This window comes from Chamaea fasciata, unplaced genomic scaffold (genome assembly GCF_029207755.1).
Source record: "Chamaea fasciata isolate MVZ Bird 193981 ecotype frontalis unplaced genomic scaffold, bChaFas1.0.hap1 SCAF_948, whole genome shotgun sequence".
NCBI lineage: Eukaryota > Metazoa > Chordata > Aves > Passeriformes > Sylviidae > Chamaea > Chamaea fasciata.
The window spans coordinates 8,416-27,891 of record NW_027095033.1 but is presented as its reverse complement, the minus strand read 5'-3'; the positions used below and the strand labels follow the sequence as shown (position 1 = coordinate 27,891).

General features: G+C 66.5%; 1 protein-coding gene across 1 annotated transcript; it reads left to right on the top strand.

Moving 5' to 3' along the window:
* Positions 1-18: 18 nt before the first annotated feature.
* On the top strand, positions 19-19,255 carry SKIC2 (SKI2 subunit of superkiller complex). Its single transcript, XM_066209417.1, is given in 32 exon segments — positions 19-110; positions 220-341; positions 966-1,076; positions 1,458-1,577; positions 2,238-2,352; positions 2,600-2,677; positions 2,775-2,821; positions 2,977-3,093; positions 3,096-3,173; positions 3,619-3,759; positions 4,347-4,492; positions 4,789-4,935; positions 6,455-6,539; positions 7,149-7,255; positions 8,000-8,146; positions 8,748-8,847; positions 9,600-9,683; positions 9,685-9,813; positions 10,786-10,896; positions 11,030-11,141; positions 12,147-12,265; positions 12,830-12,967; positions 13,978-14,070; positions 14,072-14,131; positions 14,441-14,542; positions 15,105-15,249; positions 15,697-15,823; positions 16,084-16,306; positions 16,575-16,685; positions 17,369-17,587; positions 18,388-18,528; positions 18,974-19,255. Coding segments are annotated over 32 exon segments (3,795 nt in total). The 5' UTR covers positions 19-91; the 3' UTR covers positions 19,175-19,255.
* The last annotated feature ends 221 nt before the right edge of the window (positions 19,256-19,476 follow it).

The following is a 19,476-nucleotide window of genomic DNA, read 5'->3' as shown; positions in this document are numbered from 1 at the left end:
AGGCCGAAAGAGGCGGCGGGAAGCGTTTCCGGTATTTGCCGGTTCTTCCGAGCGCGGTTCCGGTGGCGGCGGCGGCGGGGCCGGAGCGGGGATGGAGCTGGAGCGGCTCGGTGAGGCCGGGGGGCTCCGGGCGGGGTCTGGGGCGGTGGGGGGCTCCCGGTGCCGCTCCCGGTGCCGCTCCCGGTGCCGCTCCCGGTGACGGTCCCGGTGTCCCCGCAGCCATCCCGCCCCGCGGGCCGCGGGACTTGCCGCTGGCGCTGCTGGAGTTGGGCTGCTCGGGCCGCTTCGAGCTCCTGACGGGAGCCCCGGGAGCGGCCGAGGCGCCCGAGCCCCGCCAGACCGTGAGTGACCCCGGAGGGCCGAAAACCCCAAAATCCACCCCAAACGGCCTCAAAAAAACCCCAAAACACCCAAATCCACCCGAAACAGCCCCAAAAACCCCAAATTCCACCCCAAACAGCCCCAAATAAACCCCAAAACACCCAAATCCACCCGAAACAGCCCCAAAAACTCCAAAATCCACCCCAAACAGCCCCAAAAACCCCAAATTCCACCCCAAACAGCCCCCAAAACCCCCAAAGCCCCGAATTCCCCCCGAAACAGCCCCCCAAACCCAAAAAAACCCCAAAATCCACCCTTAAACGGCCCCAAAACCCCAAAAACCCCCCGAATTCCACCCGAAACAGTTCCCAAAACCCAAAAATCCCAAATTCCACCCAAAACGGCCCCAAAAAACCCCCAAATTCCCCCCCAAATCTCCAAAAAACCCCCCCAAACCCCCCAAATTCCACCCGGAACAGCCCCAAAAACCCCCAAATGTCCCCAAAATCTCCAATAAACCCCCAAATCCCCCCAAAGTTTCCCAAAAAACCCCCCCCCAAATCTCCCCAAAGCCCCCCGGTGTTGGGGGTCCCGGCTCCTTTGGGGGCGCTGACCCCTCCCCCCCCTCCCCTCCCCCCCCCCAGCTGCCCCTGGGCCCCCCCCCGTTCGCGCCCCCCCCTCCCGGCGCAGCTGGAGCAGCGGTTCCTGGCGACCCCCGAGGGGCTCCCCATCCACGCGCCCCACCGGGCCGCCAGGTGAGGGGGCGGGGCACGGAACGGGGGAGGGGGGGAGGGGAATGGGGAGGGGGCACGGAATGGGGGGAGGGGGGGGGTCCTAAAGTCGAGAGGCTCTGAGAATGGGGAGGGGGCTGGAAGTTTGGGGGGGGCTCTGGAATTGCGGGGGGGCTTGAAATGGGGAGGGGGGGGGGCTCTGGGAAGGGGGTGGGGCGAAGGGAGGGGGGCGGGGGCCCCAAAAATGGGGGGGGGGGGGGGGCTCAAAAATGGGGAGGGGGTCGTGAAAATTTGGGATCCCAAAAACGGGCTGGGGGGGGTGGGGGGAGGGGTCTGGCCGTGTTTGTCCCTCGTGGTGACCCGGTGACCCCCGGGTGACCCCGGGTGCCCCCGGGTGCCCCCCAGGCGCTGGCTGAGGACCCCCCGAGCCCCGGGCTCTCTTTGCCCTGGAGCCCACCCCGGTGGCCGGGGAGCTGCGCGCCGAGCGGGGACCCCCAGAGCGGGGCCCTGGTGGGCTTCGCTGAGGTGGGGAGGGGGCTCGGGGGGCTGGGGAGGGGGCTGGGGAGGGGCTGAGGGGGCTCCAGGGGAGTTCAGGGGGTCCCGGGGGTATTTGGGGTTATTTGGGGAGGGGTCTCTGTTATCTGAGGACGGGTCTCGGGGTCCCAGGTGTGCTCAGGGTTATTTGGGGAGGGGTCTCAGGTGTGCTCAGGGGGGTTCAGGGGGGTCTCGGGGGTCTCGGGGTCATTTGGGGAGGGGTCTCAGGGGTCTCAGGGCTCTCAGGTGTGCTATGGGGGGTTCAGGGGGGTCTCGGGGGTCTCGGGGTCATTTGGGGAGGGGTCTCAGGGGTCTCAGGGGTCTCAGGTGTGCTCAGGGGGGTTCAGGGGGGTCTCGGGGGTCTCAGGGTCATTTGGGGAGGGGTCTCAGGGGTCTCAGGGCTCTCAGGTGTGCTATGGGGGGTTCAGGGGGGTCTCGGGGGTCTCGGGGTCATTTGGGGAGGGGTCTCAGGGGTCTCAGGGCTCTCAGGTGTGCTCTAGAGGGTTCGGGGGGGTCTCGGGGGTCTCGGGGTCATTTGGGGAGGGGTCTCAGGGGTCTCAGGGCTCTCAGGTGTGCTCTAGAGGGTTCGGGGGGGTCTCGGGGGTCTCGGGGTCATTTGGGGAGGGGTCTCAGGGGTCTCTCCCCCCCCAGGAGCTCCTCCCCACCGCGGGTCTCTCCCCCTCCAACTCCTCGTCCCTGCGCCGCCCCCCGGGAAACCCCGCGGACAGCCTGCGGGGGGGGCTCAGCAGCGCCCCCTTCTGGCCAGGTGTGGAACCGCCGGGACCCCCGAAACCCCAGAGACCCCCAGAGACCCCCAAAACCCCCCCGGGACCCCCAAAAACCCACCCGGGACCCCCAGAGACCCCCAAAACCCCCCCCGGGACCCCCAAAAACCCACCCGGGACCCCCCCCAAACCCCCCCGGGACCCCCAAAACCCCCCCGGGACCTCCCAAACCCTCCCAGCCCCCCCCAGCCCCCCAAACTCCCCCTGACCCCCCCCCGTGCCCCCCAGGGGGGCAGGACGAGCCCACCCTGGAGCAGCTGCGGACCCCGGGGGGGGAGGAGGAGGAGGACGTCGACTTCGAGACGGGTACGGACCCCTCCCCTCCCCCCCCCCGAAAATACCGGGGCGCCCCCCAGCCCGGGGACCCCCCCCAGCCCCTGAACCCCCCCCCGTGTCCCCCCAGAGCTGCTGACGACCCCCCCCGGGATGAAACGAGGGGTGGAGTTCAAACCCCCAGGTAACGGGGGGGGCGGATTTGGGGGGATTTGGGGGGATTTGGGGGGATTTGGGGGGATTTTGGGGGGATTTGGGCAGATTTGGGCGGGTTTGGGGTGGATTTAACGGGGTTTTGGGGGTCTTTGGGGTCATTTCCCCCCCCTGCTCCCCCCCAGCCGTGCCGGGGGGGGCCGCTGTCCCTGTCCAGCCTCCTGGAGACCCTCGACAGCTTCGACCTGGGGGGGGGACGAGCCCCCCCGAGCCCCCCAGGAGCCCCCCAAAGCCCAGAGGAGACCCCCGGAGCCCCCCAAAAGCGGGGAGCCCCCCCCCCCGCCGCTGGGACAGCCTGGAGGAGCTGCTGGGCAAGGTGGGAGTGACCCCAAAACCGCCCCAATCCCCCCAAAATCCTGTTAAAACCGTCCAAATTCCCCCCAAAATCCCGTGAAAACCCCCCAAATCCCCCCAAAATCCCGTTAAAACCCCCCAAATCCCCCCAAAATCCCGATAAAACCCCCCAAATCCCCCCAAATCCCATTAAAACCGCCCCAATCCCCCCAAATCTTGTTAAAACCCCCCAAATCCCCCCAAATCTTGTTAAAACCACTCCAATCCCCCCCAAATCCCGATAAAACCGCCCCAATCCCCCCGTAATCCCCCCAAATCTCCCAAATCCCCCCAAATTCCCTCAAATCTCCCCAAAACCCACTAAAATCCCCCTAAACCCACCCCAAATTCCCCCCGATCTGCCCAAAGTGCCCCCAACCCCCCCAAATCTGCCCAAATTCACCCCCCGAGCCCCCCCAAAGCCCCAGTTCCCCCCCAGGAGCAGCCGCAGGAGGGGGCTCCCCCCGCGCCCCCCCCCGGAGCCCCCCGAGGAGGTTTGGGCCGAGCTGGTCGACGCCGCGACCCCCGTGGAGGGGTTCGAGGAGCTGCTGCCGGAGCCTGCGCACACGGTGGGGGGCCGGGGGCTTCGGGGGGCTTCGGGGAGGGGCTGGGGGCGATCTGGGGGGGCTGGGGGAGGATTGGGGGGGGCCCAGGGGAGGATTTGGGGGGGTTTGGGGAGGGTTTGGGGGGTTTGGGGGTGCCCCAGGGGGTTTTGGGGTCACTCGGGGGGGTACGGGGTCATTCCGGGGGGTTTTTGGGGTCACTCTGGGGTCACTCGGGGGTCGCTCCGGGGTTTTGGGGTCACTCGGGGGTCACTCGGGGGTCACTCCGAGGTTTTGGGGTCACTCTGGGGTTTTGGGGTCATTCCAGGGGGTTTTTGGGGTCACTCTGGGGTCACTCTGGGGTTTTGGGGTCACTCTGGGGTCACTCCGGGGTCACTCTGGGGTTTTGGGGTCACTCTGGGGTCACTCTGGGGTTTTTGGGGTCACTCTGGGGTCACTCCGGGGTCACTCTGGGGTTTTGGGGTCACTCTGGGGTCACTCTGGGGTTTTTGGGGTCACTCTGGGGTTTTGGGGTCACTCTGGGGTCACTCTGGGGTTTTGGGGTCACTCCGGGGTTTTTGGGGGGCCCTGACCCCGCTGTTTGACCCCCGCAGTGGTCATTCCGGCCAGACCCGTTCCAGCAGCGGGCGGTGCTGTGCCTGGAGCGCGGTCACTCTGTCCTGGTGGCCGCCCACACCTCGGCCGGGAAGACGGCCGTGGCCGAGTACGCCATCGCGCTGGCGCGGCGCCACATGACCCGGTGAGGCCTGGACCTGCCGGGGGGGCGGAACGGCCCCAAAACTGACCCTGGGGGTCCCCAAACCACCCTGGGGGTCCCCAAACCACCCCGGGGGTCCCCAAGGCACCTCCGGGGTCCCCAGGAGCCCCCCTGGGCGCCCCCAGTCCCCTCCAGGTCCCCCTCCGCGTCCCCCAGGACGCCCCCAGACCCTCGCCGGGGGGTCCCCAGAGCTGTGCGGCTGCCCCTGGCCGGGGCTCTGGCCCCGGGGGGGTTTTCGGGGTGCTGAGCGGCGTTTTTTGGGGCGCCCGCCCCCCCAGGTCCGTCTACACGTCGCCCATCAAGGCTCTGTCCAACCAGAAGTTCCGCGATTTTCGGGAGACCTTCGGCGACGTGGGGCTGCTGACGGGGGACGTGCAGCTGCGGCCCGAGGCCGCCTGCCTGGTCATGACCACCGAGATCCTCAGGTCTGGGGGGGCTTTGGGGGGTTTTGGGGGGTCCGGGGGGGGCTTTGGGAGGGTTTTGGGGGGTTTTTTGGGGGGTCCTGGGGGGTTTTGGGGACGTGCAGCTGCGGCCCGAGGCCGCCTGCCTGGTCATGACCACCGAGATCCTCAGGTCTGGGGGGCTTGGGATGGTCCTGGGGGGAGTTTGGGGGGTTTTGGGGGGATTTGGGGGTTTTGGGGAGTCCTGGGGGGTATTTGGGGGTTTTGGGGGTGTTTTGGGGGACCTGGGGGATTTTGGGGAAGCCTCAGGAAAGAAAACACAAACCTGCCTCAAACGTCGTACCCAAAACCCGTCCTCAAACCTGCCCCAAACCTGCCCCAAACCTGCCCCAAACCTGCCCCAAACCTGCCCCAAACCTGCCCCCAAACCTGCCCCAAACCTGCCCCAAACCTGCCCCAAACCTGCCCCAAACCTGCCCCCAAACCTGCCCCAAACCTGCCCCCAAACCTGTCCCCAAACCTGCCCCCAAACCTGCCCCAAACCTGTCCCAAACCTGCCCAAACCTGCCCCAAACCTGCCCCAAACCTGCCGCAAACCTGTCCCCAAACCTGTCCCCAAACCTGCCCCAAACCTGCCCCAAACCTGCCCCAAACCTGTCCCCAAACCTGTCCCCAAACCTGCCCCAAACCTGCCCCAAACCTGTCCCAAACCTGCCCAAACCTGCCCCAAACCTGCCCCAAACCTGTCCCCAAACCTGCCCCAAACCTGCCCCAAACCTGCCCCAAACCTGTCCCAAACCTGCCCAAACCTGCCCCAAACCTGCCCCAAACCTGCCCCCAAACCTGCCCCAAACCTGCCCCAAACCTGCCCCCAAACCTGCCCCAAACCTGCCCCAAACCTGCCCCCAAACCTGCCCAAAACCTGCCCCAAACCTGCCCCAAACCTGCCCCAAACCTGTCCCCAAACCTGCCCCAAACCTGCCCCCAAACCTGCCCCAAACCTGCCCCAAACCTGCCCCAAACCTGCCCAAACCTGCCCCAAACCTGCCCCAAACCTGCCCCCAAACCTGCCCCAAACCTGCCCCAAACCTGCCCCCAAACCTGCCCAAAACCTGCCCCAAACCTGCCCCAAACCTGTCCCCAAACCTGTCCCCCAAACCTGCCCCCAAACCTGCCCCAAACCTGCCCCAAACCTGCCCCCAAACCTGCCCAAAACCTGCCCCAAACCTGCCCCCAAACCTGTCCCAAACCTGCCCCCAAACCTGCCCCAAACCTGCCCAAACCTGCCCAAACCTGCCCCCAAACCTGTCCCCAAACCTGCCCCAAACCTGCCCCAAACCTGCCCCAAACCTGCCCCAAACCTGCCCCAAACCTGCCCCCAAACCTGCCCCAAACCTGCCCCCAAACCTGCCCCAAACCTGCCCCAAACCTGCCCAAACCTGCCCCCAAACCTGTCCCCAAACCTGCCCCAAACCTGCCCCAAACCTTTCCCGCCCCGCGCCGTGTTTCGGGGTCCCCCAAAGCCCCCCCCGTGCCCCCCCAGGTCCATGCTGTACAACGGCTCCGACGTCATCCGGGACCTGGAGTGGGTCATCTTCGATGAGGTGCACTACGTCAACGATGACGAGGTGGGGCTCGGGGGGTCCCTGGGGGGCTTGGGGGGCGTCCCTGGGGGGTTTGGGGGTCCCTGGGGGACTCTGGGGGGCTTTGGGGGCATCCCTGGGGGGTTTGGGGGTCCCTGGGGGGCTCTGGAGGTCTCTGAGGGGGCTCTGGGAGGGTCCCGGGGGGTCCCCTGGTGGTCACAGGGGGGGTTTGGGGGATCTCTGGGGGGCTCGGAGGGCTTTAGGGGGTCCCTGGGAATCTCTGGGGAAGTTTGGAGGTCCCTGGGGGGTTCTTTGGGGGTTCCCTGAGAGTTCCAGGGGGGTTTGGGGGATTCCTGGGGTGGTTTTTGGGGGGGGTTTTGGGGTTCCCGTGGGTGTTTTGGGGTTCCCGGGGGGGTTTTTGGGGTTCCCGGGTTCCTGGGGTGGTTTTTGGGGGGGTTTTGGGGTTCCCGGGGGTGTTTTGGGGGTTCCCGGGGGGGTTTTGGGGTTCCCGGGTTCCTGGGGTGGTTTTTGGGGGGATTTTTGGGGTTCCCGGGGGGGTTTTGGGGTTCCCGGGTTCCTGGGGTGTTTTTTTGGGGGGGGTTTTGGGGTTCCCGATGTTTTTGGGGACCCCCTGACCCCCCCGGTGCCCCCCAGCGGGGCGTGGTGTGGGAGGAGGTGCTGATCCTGCTGCCCGAGCACGTGAAGCTGGTGCTGCTCAGCGCCACCGTCCCCAACGCCCTCGAGTTCGCCCAGTGGGTCGGGTACGGACCTGGGGGGGGCTCGGGGGGTCCTCGGGGGGCTTTGGGGGGATTTGGGTGGTCCCTGGGGGGCTTGGGGGGGTCCCACCCTGTTTTTTGCCCAATTCCGGCCGTTTTTGCCCGTTCCAGGCGCCCTGTGTGGGTTCTGAGCTGGGCTCTCCCGTTTTTTCTCTGGTTTTTGCCCAATTTTGGGTGGTTTTGGCTCATTTCAGGCGCCATGTGTGGGTTCTCAGCCTGACTCTCCATTTTTGTGTTTTTTGCCCAATTTTGGGTGTTTTTGGCCCGTTTCAGCCGCACCAGGAGGCGCCGTGTGTGGGTGCTCAGCCTGACTCTCCATTTTTGTGTTTTTTGCCCAATTTTGGGTGTTTTTGGCCCGTTTCAGCCGCACCAAGGGGCGCCGTGTGTGGGTGCTCAGCCTGACTCTCCATTTTTGTGTTTTTTGCCCAATTTTGGGTGTTTTTTGGCCCGTTTCAGCCGCACCAAGAGGCGCCGTGTGTGGGTGCTCAGCCTGACTCTCCATTTTTGTGTTTTTTGCCCAATTTTGGGTGTTTTTGCCCCGTTTCAGCCGCACCAAGAGGCGCCGTGTGTGGGTTCTCAGCCTTACTCTCCATTTTTGTGTTTTTTGCCCAATTTTGGGTGTTTTTGCCCCGTTTCAGCCGCACCAAGAGGCGCCGTGTGTGGGTGTTCAGCCTGACTCTCCATTTTTGTGTATTTTGCCCAATTTTGGGTGTTTTTGCCCCGTTTCAGGCGCACCAAGAGGCGCTGTGTGAAGGTGCTCAGCACCCCTCGGCGCCCGGTGCCGTTGGAGCATTTCCTGTTCACCGGGAACAGCTCCAGGACTCGGCACCAGCTGTTCCAGCTGCTGGGCCCGGGAGGGGCCTTCAGCACGCAGGGGTGAGACCCAAACCTGCCCAAATTGGCCCCAAAAATCTGCCCAAAATCTGCCCAAATCTGCGTCAAAAAATCTGCCCAAAATCTGCCCAAATCTGCGTCAAAAATCTGCCCAAAATCTGCCCAAATCTGTGCCAAAAATCTGCCCAAAATCTGCCCAAATCTGCGTCAAAAATCTGCCCAAAATCTGCCCAAATCTGCGCCAAAAATCTGCTCCAAACCTGCCCAAATTGGCCCCAAAACCTGCCCCAAAAATCTGCCCCAAACCTGCCCAAATCTACTCCAAAAATCTGCCCCAATCGACCCCAAAAATCTGCCCCAATTGGCCTCAAAACCTGCCCCACACCTGCCCCAATTCTGCCCCAAACCTGCCCCAAAAATCTGCTCCACACCTGCCCCCCAAACCTGCCCCAAACCTGCCATAAACCTGCCCCAAACCCCTATCCCCAAACCTACCCCAAACCTGTCCAAATTTGCCCCACCCCTGCCCCACCCCTGCCCCACCCCTGCCCCACACCTGCCCCACCCCTGCCCCACACCTGCCCCACACCCTGCCCCACCCCTGCCCCACACCTGCCCCACCCCTGCCCCACACCTGTCGCAGGTACTACGCTGCCGTGGAGGCCAAGAAGGAGCAGAGCAGCAAACACGCCCAGAGCTTCGGGGCGCGGCAGCCCCACGCGGGGGGCCACAACCCCGGCCAGGTACGGGGGGCCTGGGGGTGCCCCTGAGCCCCCAAACCTGGGCAGGTACGGGGGATCTGGGGGGGATCTGGGGGGGATCTGGGGGGTCCTGCTGGGCCCCCCAAACACAGACAGGTGCAGGGGATTTGGGGGTCACACTGAGCCCCCAACCGCGGGATTTGGGGCTGCTCTGGGGGGTCCCACTGACCCTGGGCAGGTGTGGGGGTCTGGGGTGTTCTCTGGGGGTCCCGTAACCCCGTTCCCCCCAGGATTGGGGTCTGGGGTGTTCTCTGGGTGTCCCGTAACCCCGTTCCCCCAGGATTGGGGTCTGGGGTGTTCTCTGGGTGTCCCGTAACCCCCGTTCCCCCCAGGATTGGGGTCTGGGGGTTGCTCTGGGGGTCCCCTAACCCCGTTCCCCCCAGGATTGGGGTCTGGGGGTTGCTCTGGGGGGTCCCACTGACCCTGGGCAGGTGTGGGGCTCTGGGGGGTTGCCCTGGGGGTCCCCTAACCCCCGTCCCCCCAGGATTGGGGTCTGGGGTGTTCTCTGGGGGTCCCACTGACCCTGGGCAGGTGTGGGGCTCTGGGGGTTGCTCTGGGGGTCCCGTAACCCCGTTCCCCCCAGGATTGGGGTCTGGGGGTTGCCCTGGGGGTCCCCCTAACCCCGTTCCCCCCAGGATTGGGGTCTGGGGGTTGCTCTGGGGGTCCCACTGACCCTGGGCAGGTGTGGGGCTCTGGGGGTTGCCCTGGGGGGTCCCCTAACCCCGTCCCCCCAGGAGCGGGGGGTCTGGCTGTCCCTGCTGGAGACCCTCCGGGAGCGGGAGCTGCTGCCCGCCGTCACCTTCACCTTCTCGCGCGGCCCGCTGCGAGGACCAGGCGGCCGCCCTGGGCTCCCTGGACCTGCTGGCGGGCCCCGAGCGGGGCCAGGTGCGCCAGTTCCTCGCCCGCTGCCTGGCCCGCCTGCGCGGCTCCGACCGCCGCCTGCCGCAGGTGCGGCCTGGGGGGGCTTTGGGGGGGGAATTGGAGGTCCTGGGGCGGATAATTGAGGTCCTGAGGAGGAGATTGGGGGTGCTGGATGGGGATTGGGGGTCCTGGGAGGGATAATTGGGGGTCCTGGACGGGGATTGGGGGTCCTGGGGGGGTTAGTTTGGGTCCTGGGGGAATAATTGGAGGTCCTGGGGGGATACTGGGGGTATTGAAGGGGGAGTGGGGGTCCTGGGGGGGTTAATTGAGGGTCCTGGACGGGGACTGGGGGGCCTGGGGGGGATAATTGGGGGTCCTGGGGAGGCACTGGGGGTCCTGGGGGGGCATTGGGGGTCCTGGGGGGGTTAATTGGGGGTCCTGGAGAGGCATTGGGGGTCCTGGGGAGAATAACTGGGGCTCCTGGACGGGGATTGGGGGTCCTGGGGGGGTTAGTTTGGGTCCTGGGGGAATAATTGGAGGTCCTGGGGGGATACTGGGGGTATTGAAGGGGGAGTGGGGGTCCTGGGGGGGTTAATTGAGGGTCCTGGACGGGGACTGGGGGGCCTGGGGGGGATAATTGGGGGTCCTGGGGAGGCACTGGGGGTCCTGGGGGGGCATTGGGAGTCCTGGGGGGGATAACTGGGGGTCCTGGATGGTGACTGGGGGGCCTGGGGAGGCACTGGGGGTCCTCGGGGGGATAACTGGGGGTCCTGGACAGGGATTGGGGGTCCTGGGGGGATAACTGGGGGTCCTGGGGGGCATTGGGGGTCCTGGGGGGATAACTGGGGGTCCTGGGGAGCATTGGGGGTCCTGGGGGGATAACTGGGGGTCCTGGACAGGGATTGGGGGTCCTGGGGGGATAACTGGGGGTCCTGGGGGGCATTGGGGGTCCTGGGGGGGCTGACTGGGGGTTCGCGCCGTGGGCGATGGCTGTCCCCGAGGCCGGCGGTCCCGTGTGCTGTGGGGCAGCCCCACGGCACCGGTTGCCGTTTCCCGCAGGTGCTGCAGCTGTCGGAGCTGCTGCAGCGCGGGATCGGCGTGCACCACGGCGGCGTGCTGCCCCTGCTCAAGGAGGTGGTGGAGATGCTCTTCAGCCAGGGGCTGGTCAAGGTGTGCGGGGAGAAGCGTCCCCAAACCTTTCCCGAATGCGCCAAAACCTGCCCCGCGCCTGCCCCACGCCTGCCCCACGCCTGCCCCACACCTGCCCCACACCTGCCCCACACCTGCCCGTCACCTGGCCCAGGTGCTGTTCGCCACCGAGACCTTCGCCATGGGCGTGAACATGCCGGCGCGAACCGTCGTCTTCGACTCCATCCGCAAACACGACGGGAACGGCTTCCGCGACCTCCTGCCCGGTGCGGGGCCGGCTGCGGGGCAGCGGCGGGGGAAAGGGGGAAAAACGCGGGGGGGAAAAGGGTGGGAGAGTTGGGGAGGGAGACGGGGGTGGGAAAAGGCGGAGATGTGGGAGGAAAAGGTTGGGAAGGAGGAAGGGGATGGAGGTTGGGGTGGGAAGTGTGAGGGGGAAAGGGAGGGAAACGTGAGGGGAAAAGGGAGGGAAACGTGAGGGGGAAATGGGGAAAAATGTGAGGGGGAAATGGAGGGAAACGTGAGGGGGAAATGGGGAGAAATGTGAGGGGGAAAGAGAGGGAAACGTGAGGGGGAAATGGAGGGAAACGTGAGGGGGAAAGGGAGGGAAATGTGAGGGGGAAAGGGAGGGAAACGTGAGGGGGAAAGGGAGGGAAACGTGAGGGGGAAAGGGAGGGAAACGTGAGGGGGAAATGGGGAGAAATGTGAGGGGGAAGGGAGGGAAACGTGAGGGGGAAATGGGGAGAAATGTGAGGGGGAAAGAGAGGGAAACGTGAGGGGGAAAGAGAGGGAAACGTGAGGGGGAAAGAGAGGGAAATGTGAGGGGGAAAGAGAGGGAAATGTGAGGGGGAAACAGGGAGAAAGGTGAGGGGGAAAGAGAGAAACGTGAGGGGGAAATGGGGAGAAATGTGAGGGGGAAAGAGAGGGAAACGTGAAGGGAAAAGAATGGGAAATCAGAGGGAAAAAAAGTGGGAATAATGAGGAGAAAATGGTGAGAAATATGAAGGAAGAAAGAGTGGGAAATCTGAGGGGAAAATGGTGGGGAACATGAGGGAAAAGGGCGGGAAACGTGAGGGGAGAAAAAGGGCGGGAAACGTGAGGGGAGAAAAAGGGCGGGAAACGTGAGGGGAGAAAAAGGGCGGGAAACGTGAGGGGAGAAAAAGGGCGGGAAACGTGAGGGGAGAAAAAGGGCGGGAAACGTGAGGGGAGAAAATGGAGGGAAATCGAGAGGAAAAGAAGAGGGAACGTGAGGGAAATGTCTCTGTGCCCCCCAGGCGAGTACACGCAGATGTCGGGACGCGCAGGACGCCGAGGGCTGGACGCCACCGGCACCGTCATCATCCTCTGCAAGGGCCCCGTCCCCGAGCTGGCCGACCTGCACCGCATGATGCTGGTGAGCGTCCCCCCGCACGCGCCACGGTCAGCGCACAAGGACGGGTGAAAACTCCTCGGGGATGTGGGAGCTCTGAGGGGACGCGTTGCAGGAAAATGTCCGGTTGCTCAGGATCCGTTCATGGAAGCGCCCAGCAGCTCGGAGAAAGCGTGTCTGAAATGACAGTGGGCGGTAGCTGGCCGGGTGATGCGTTTGGCGGGTCGGGTTTAACGCCACGGTTAGAACGGGCGTCCCGCAGCGGGTCTGTACGGTTTAATAGTTGTAGCGTTAGTGGTGGTGCCTCGTTTGCTCTGATGGGTGACGGACAAATCTATTAGCGGAGGTTCTCTGATAAATCGATTACCGGACATGTTTGGATAAATCTATTATGGGAGGATTTTTTATTTCTTACATCTTCCCTCGGGGGGGGGGGGATGCTGGGGACACAAAGAAACTTCCACAGAAAACAGCGCGGTGGGAGAAGCCGCGGCTCCGCGTCACGACCGCGGGCGCGCCGGCGACAAGCGGGGAGCTCGGGGGGGCCGAGGTTGTCGCGGCGACAAACGGCGACGCCGGCGTCCCCAGGGCCGGCCGTCGCCGCTGCAGTCGCGCTTCCGCCTGACCTACCCCATGATCCTGCTGCTGCTGCGCGCCCCCGCCCTGCGCCCCCACGACCTGATGCGCCGCAGCTTCGCCGAGTTCCCGCTGCGCCGCGACGCCACCGTGAGGGGACTGCCCGGGGGACGCCGGGGGGGACGCTGGGGGGAGACTGGGGGGGAGACTGGGGACACCGGGGGGGACACTGGGGGGACACTGGGGGGAGACTGGGGACACTGGGGGGACACTGTGGGGGACACTGGGGAGACTGGGGACACTGGGGGGGGACACTGGGGACACTGGGGGGGACACCGGGGAGACTGGGGGGGACACTGGGGGGGAGACTGGGGACACTGGGGGGACACTGGGGACACTGGGGGGGAGACTGGGAGGGACACTGGGGGGACACTGGGGGTCACTGGGGGGGAGACTGGGGACACTGGGGGGGACCTGGGGGGGACATTGGGGAGACTGGGGACACTGGGGGGAGACTGGGGACACTGGGGGGACACTGGGGACACTGGGGGGGAGACTGGGAGGGACACTGGGGAGACTGGGGACACCGGGGGGGTCACTGGGGAGACTGGGGGGAGACTGGGGGAACACTGGGGGGACACTGGGGGTCACTGGGGGGGAGACTGGGGACACTGGGGGGGACCTGGGGGGGACATTGGGGACACCGGGGAGGGGCACTGGGGACACTGGGGATGGTGGGGGGACACCGGGGGGGACACCAGGGATACTGGGGATGCTGGGGGGGAGACTAGAGGGGACACCAGGGACACTGGGGACGCTGGGGGGACACTGGGGGGGACACTGGGAGACTGGGGACACTGGGGGGGACACTGGGGACACCGGGGAGGGGCACTGGGGACACTGGGGGGGAGACCGGGGAGACTGGGGAGGAGACTGGGGGACGCCGAGGGGACACCCGGGGGTACACTGGGGAGACTGGGGACACTCCAGTAAGGACACTGGGGGCACCCCAGTATGGACTGGGGACACCCCAGTACGGACACTGGGGACACTGGGACACCCCAGTCCTTACTGGGGTCCGTACTGTACCCAGTACGGACACTGGGGACACCCCAGTACAGGCACTGGCACACCCCATTCAGGCCCCCGTGTCCCCCCAGGCGCAGACCCGGCGCGTGGCCGCCCTGCAGGAGGCGCTGTCGGCGCTGGGGGACCCCCAGGGGACGTCGGGGGACCCGGGGGGGGGACATGGAGGACCTGCCCCAGTACCACCGCGCCGTGGTGGGGCTGCGCCGAGCCCGGGCCGTGCTCCAGGTGGGTCTGGGGGTCCCGGGGGCCTCGTGGGGGTGCCGGGGACGCTGGGGGACACGTTTGGGGGGCTCCTCAGGACCCATTTAGGGGTTTGGGGGGGGTCTTTGGGACATGAGTGATGCGTTGGGGGCTTTGGGGTGGTCCTGGGGACACTGGGGGACACATTTGGGGGGTTTGGGGTGGTCCTGGGGACACTGGGGGGCACATGTGGGGGGTTTGGGGTGGTCTTGAGGACACTGGGGGGCACATGTGGGGGGTTGTGGGGGGTCCCCGGGGGTCCCGGTGCCCCCCTGACGGGCGCGGGGTCCGCAGCGGTGCCTGGCGCAGGCGGGGGCTCAGCGGGTGCTGGCCCCGGGCAGGGTGGTGGTGGTCTGCACGGCGAGACACCGCAACGCGCTGGGGCTGCTGCTGCAGGTACGCCCCGAAAGTAACCCCGGAACGGCCCTGAAACACCCCGAAATACCCTGAAATACCCCAAAATACCCTGAAATACCCCTAAAACACCCCAAAACAACCCAAAAACACCCCGAAATACCCTGAAATACCCCAAAATACCCTGAAATACCCCAAAATAACCCCCAAACACCCCAAAATAACCCTAAAACACCCCAAAATACCCCTAAAGTAGCCCTGAGACACCACATGGGGCTGCTGCTGCAGGTGCCTCCCAAAAATAACCCCAAAACATCCCTGAACAGCCCCAAAACACCCTGAAATACCCCTAAAACATCCCAAAACAACCCTCAAACACCCCAAAATGCCCTTAAATACCCCCAAAACGCCCCAAAATAACCCTAAGCGGCCCCAAAATACCCTGAAATACCCCAAAACACCCCCAAAACCCCCCCAAAGCCCCCCAATCCCCCCCCAAACTCTCCCCAAACCCCCTCAACCCCCCCCCAACTCCATCATCATCTCCCAAACGCTCCCATAAACCCCCCCAAACCCCCCCAAACACGCCCCCGATCGTGCCCAGGTGACCCCCGGGGGCTGCGGCCGCACCTTCACGGCCCTGGTGCTGAGCGAGAAGCCCCCCGAGGCCGGGGCGGCCCCCCCGGAGCCCCCCCAGGACGTGCCCTACCCCGAGGACCTGCTGCTCACCCGCCTCTTCCTGCCCGAGGGTCTGCGCCCCCAAACCCCGCGGCCCCCGAGCTCGGGGGGACCCCGGGAGGGGCTCGGGGGGGGGATCAAAGGGTTTGGGGGGTCTCTGAGAGGGATTTGAGGGGGGTCCCCGTAATCCTGGGTCACTTTTGGGGGGATCCTGAGGGATTTGGGGACCTCTGAGGGGTTTGGGGGGTCCCGGGGGTACCTGAGTCTGTTCTGGGGGGCTCTGAGAGGTTTGGGGGGGTCCCCGTTATCCTGGGTCACTTTTGGGGGGTTTCCTGAGGGATTTAGGGTCCTAGGGAGGGATTTGGGGGGCTCTGAGGGGTTTGGGGGGTCCCGGGGGCACCTGAGTCTGTTCTGGGGGGCTCTGAGGGGTTTGGGGGTCCCTGGGTCCCTCCTGGCCTACCCGGGGCTCCTCCCGGCCGTTTTTGGGGGGTCCCTGACGGTTTTGGGGTCCCCCCCAGGCCCCCCCGGGCACTGCCTGGAGCAGCTGCGGCCCGAGGACATCGTGGGGGTCACGGGCAAGACCCTGAGGGTGAACCCCGAGATCCTGCTGCAGGAGCTGCGGCCGCCCCGGGGACCCCGGCCCCGGTACGGGGGCCTGGGGGGGATTTGGGGGGCCTGGGGGGTGAAATTTGGGGTCCTGAGGGGGAACTGGGGGGGATCTGGGGGTCCTAGGGGGGAATTGGGGATTCTGGGGCAGAAATTGGGGGTTCTGGGGGGGATTTGGGGGAAAATTTGGGCTCCTGGGGGGGATTTCGGGGTCCCGCTGTCTCTTCCGGGGTCCCGCTGTGTGTTTCGGGGTCTCTCTGTGTGTTATTTGGGGTCCCCTGACCCCCCGTGCCCCCCAGGTCCCCGGGCCCGGGCGGGGCGCTGGCGGCGGCCGTGCAGGAGCTGTTCCGGCTGGCGGGGGCCGCGGGGGGCCCGGGGGGGCCGGGGCTGCCCCTGCTCGAGGCTCTGGGGGTCCCCCCGGGCCGGGACCCCCAAGCGCTGGCGGCGGCGGCCGAGATCAGAGAGCTGGGGGGGACCCTGCGGGGCTTCCGCTGCGTGCACAGCCCCCGCTTCCCGCAGCAGGTGAGGGGGTTTGGGGGGGCTTTGGGGGGGCTTTGGGGGGGCTTTGAGGGTCTTTGGGGGGATTTGGGGGGATTTTGGGGGGGTTTGGGGGCTCGGGGCTGGGCGGGACCTTGCGGGGTTTCCACCGTGTGCACAGCCCCAGGTTCCCCCGGCAGGTGATTCGAGGGAATTTGGGGGGCTTTGGGGGTCTCTGGGGGGTCTCAGGGGGCTTTGGGGGTCTCTGGGGGGTCGTTGGGGACCCCCTGACCCCCCCCGCGGCCCCTCCCAGTACTCCCAGTTCGCGGCGCGGCAGGAGCTGCTGCAGCAGCTGGAGGAGCTGCAGTTCCAGCTGTCGGACCAGTCCCTGCTGCTGCTGCCAGAGTACCACCAGCGCCTCGAGGTGGGGCCCCAAAACCCCCCAAAACAGCCCCAAAACAGCCCCTGGGACCCCAAAACCCCCCTGGGACCCCAAAACACCCCTGGGAACCCCAAAACCCCCCTGGGATCCACCACATCCCCCATGGGACCCCCATGTCCCTGCTGCTGCTGCCAGAGTACCACCAGCGCCTCGAGGTGGGGCCCCAAAACCCCCCAAAACAGCCCCAAAACAGCCCCTGGGACCCCCTAAACACCCCTGGGACCCCCAAAACAGTCCCTGGGACCCCCCAAAACCCCCCTGGGACCCCAAAACACCCCTGGGAACCCCAAAACCCCCCTGGGATCCACCACATCCCCCATGGGACCCCCATGTCCCTGCTGCTGCTGCCAGAGTACCACCAGCGCCTCGAGGTGGGGCCCCAAAAACCCCAGAACACCCCTGGGACCCCCCAAAACACCCCTGGGACCCCCCAAACCCCCTGTGACCCCCCACACCCCCCTGTGACCCTGCTGTCCGCGTGACCCCTGTCACCCCCAGTGTCCCCGTGTCCCCCCAGGTGCTGTCCGAGCTGGGTTACGTCTCCGGCGGCGCGGTGGCGCTGGGGGTCAATGTCCCGTCCCTGTGTGACCCCGGTGTGAGCCCGCTGTCCCCCCAGTGTCCCCGTGTCACCCCCCAGTGTCCCCGTGTCCCCCCGTGTCCCCCAGGTGCTGTCCGAGCTGGGTTACGTCTCCGGCGGCGCGGTGGCGCTGGGCGGCCGCGTGGCGGCGCTGCTGAGCACGGAGCAGCTGGTGCTGACCGAGCTGCTGCTGGGGAACGTGCTGGCCCCGCTGCGGCCCGAGGAGAGCGTGGCGCTGCTCTCCTGCCTCGTCACCCCCGGCCGCGGGGAGCCGCCCCCCGAGGGGCTGCCCCCCGCCCTGGCAGAGGTCAGCCCCGGCACCGGGCTGCGGGCGATGTGCGGGGGGTGTCTGCGGGGTGTTGGGGTGCCTGGGAGGGGTATTGGGGTGTCTGCGGGGTATTGGGGTGTCTGGGGGGGTTATTGGGGTGCCTGGGAGGGTGTTGGAGGGGTTATTGGGGTGTCTGCGGGGTGTTGGGGTGCCTGGGAGGGGTATTGGGGTGTCTGGGGGGGTGTTGGAGGGGTTATTGGGGTGTCTGGGGGGGATATTGGGGGGTATTAGAGGAGTATTGGGGGTTATTGGAGTGTCTGCGGGGGTTATTGGGGTGTCTGGAGCCCTGCGAGCGGCCCTCAGAGTGGGGGTCTCCAAGGTAACGGGGTTTTCTTGGGGGGTGTGGGGGGTTTGTGGGGCTGGGGATGGATTTGGGGGCTCTATGGGGCCGGGGATGGATTTTGGGGGCTCTGTGGGGCTGGGGATGGATTTGGGGCTCTGTGGGGCCGGGGATGGATTTGGGGGCTCTATGGGGCCGGGGATGGATTTGGGGGCTCTGTGGGGCCGGGGATGGATTTTGGGGGCTCTATGGGGCCGGGGATGGATTTGGGGGCTCTGTGGGGCCGGGGATGGATTTGGGGGCTCTGTGGGGCCGGGGGTGGATTTTGGGGGCTCTGTGGGGCCGGGGTTGGCTCTGTGGGGCCGGGGGTGGATTTTGGGGGCTCTATGGGGCCGGGGGTGGATTTTGGGGGCTCTGTGGGGCCGGGGATGGCTCTGTGGGGCCGGGGGTGGATTTTGGGGGCTCTGTGGGGCCGGGGATGGATTTGGGGACCCCCCAGGGCCTGGAGCGGCTGCGGGCCGTGGCCGCGCGCGTGGGGCTCCTGGAGCAGCGGCACGGCCTCGGGCCCGGCCCCGACGACTTCGTGGCCCAGTTCGGGTTCAGCCTGGTGCAGGTGGTCTACGAGTGGGCCAGGGGCATGGTGAGACCCCCGGGGACCCCGAAATCCCCCGGGACACCCTGGAGACACCCCTGAGACCCCTGGGACACCCCGGGACACCCCTGGGACCCCCAAATACCCCGGGGACAACCCTGGGGACACTCCTGGGACCCCCAAACACCCCTGGGGACACCCCGGGGACCCCTGGGACACCCCTGGGGACACTCCTGAGACCCCAAAATCGCCTGGGACACCCCTGGGACCCCCAAAATCCCCTGGGACACCCCGGGGACACCCCTGGGACCCCCAAAATCCCCCTGGGACACTCCTGAGACCCCCCAGACCCCTACATCTGCCCTGACACCAGTGTCCCCAACGTCCCCAGTGTCCCCAAATCCTCCTGATGCCCGCAATGTCCCCCCATGTCCCCAACCCCCCCACGTCCCCCGCGTCCCCCTGACGCCGCTGTCCGCCCCCGCGTCCCCAGCCCTTCGCGGAGATCGCGCGGCTGTCGCCGGTGCAGGAGGGCTCGGTGGTCCGCGCCATCCAGCGCCTGGAGGAGCTGCTGCGGGAGCTGCGGGGGGCGGCGCGCGTCGTGGGGGACCCGGCGCTGGCCAGCAAGATGGAGGCGGCCGCCGCCATGATCAAACGCGACATCGTCTTCGCCGCCAGCCTCTACACGCAATAAAGGGACGCCGGGGACGGCCGCGGGGTCACCCGGCGCGAGTGGGACACCCCCGGCTCCGTGTGGGTCTGTCCGAGCCCCCCAGGGCTGTGTGGGTCTGTCCAATCCCCCCAGACCTGCCTTGGGTCTGTCCGATCCCCCCCAGACCTTCCTTGGGTCTGTCCGATCCCCCCCAGACCTGCCTTGGGTCTGTCCGATCCCCCCCAGACCTTCCTTGGGTCTGTCCGATCCCCCCCAGACCTGCCTTGGGTCTGTCCGATCCCCCCCAGACCTGCCTTGGGTCTGTCCGATGCCCCCCAGACCTG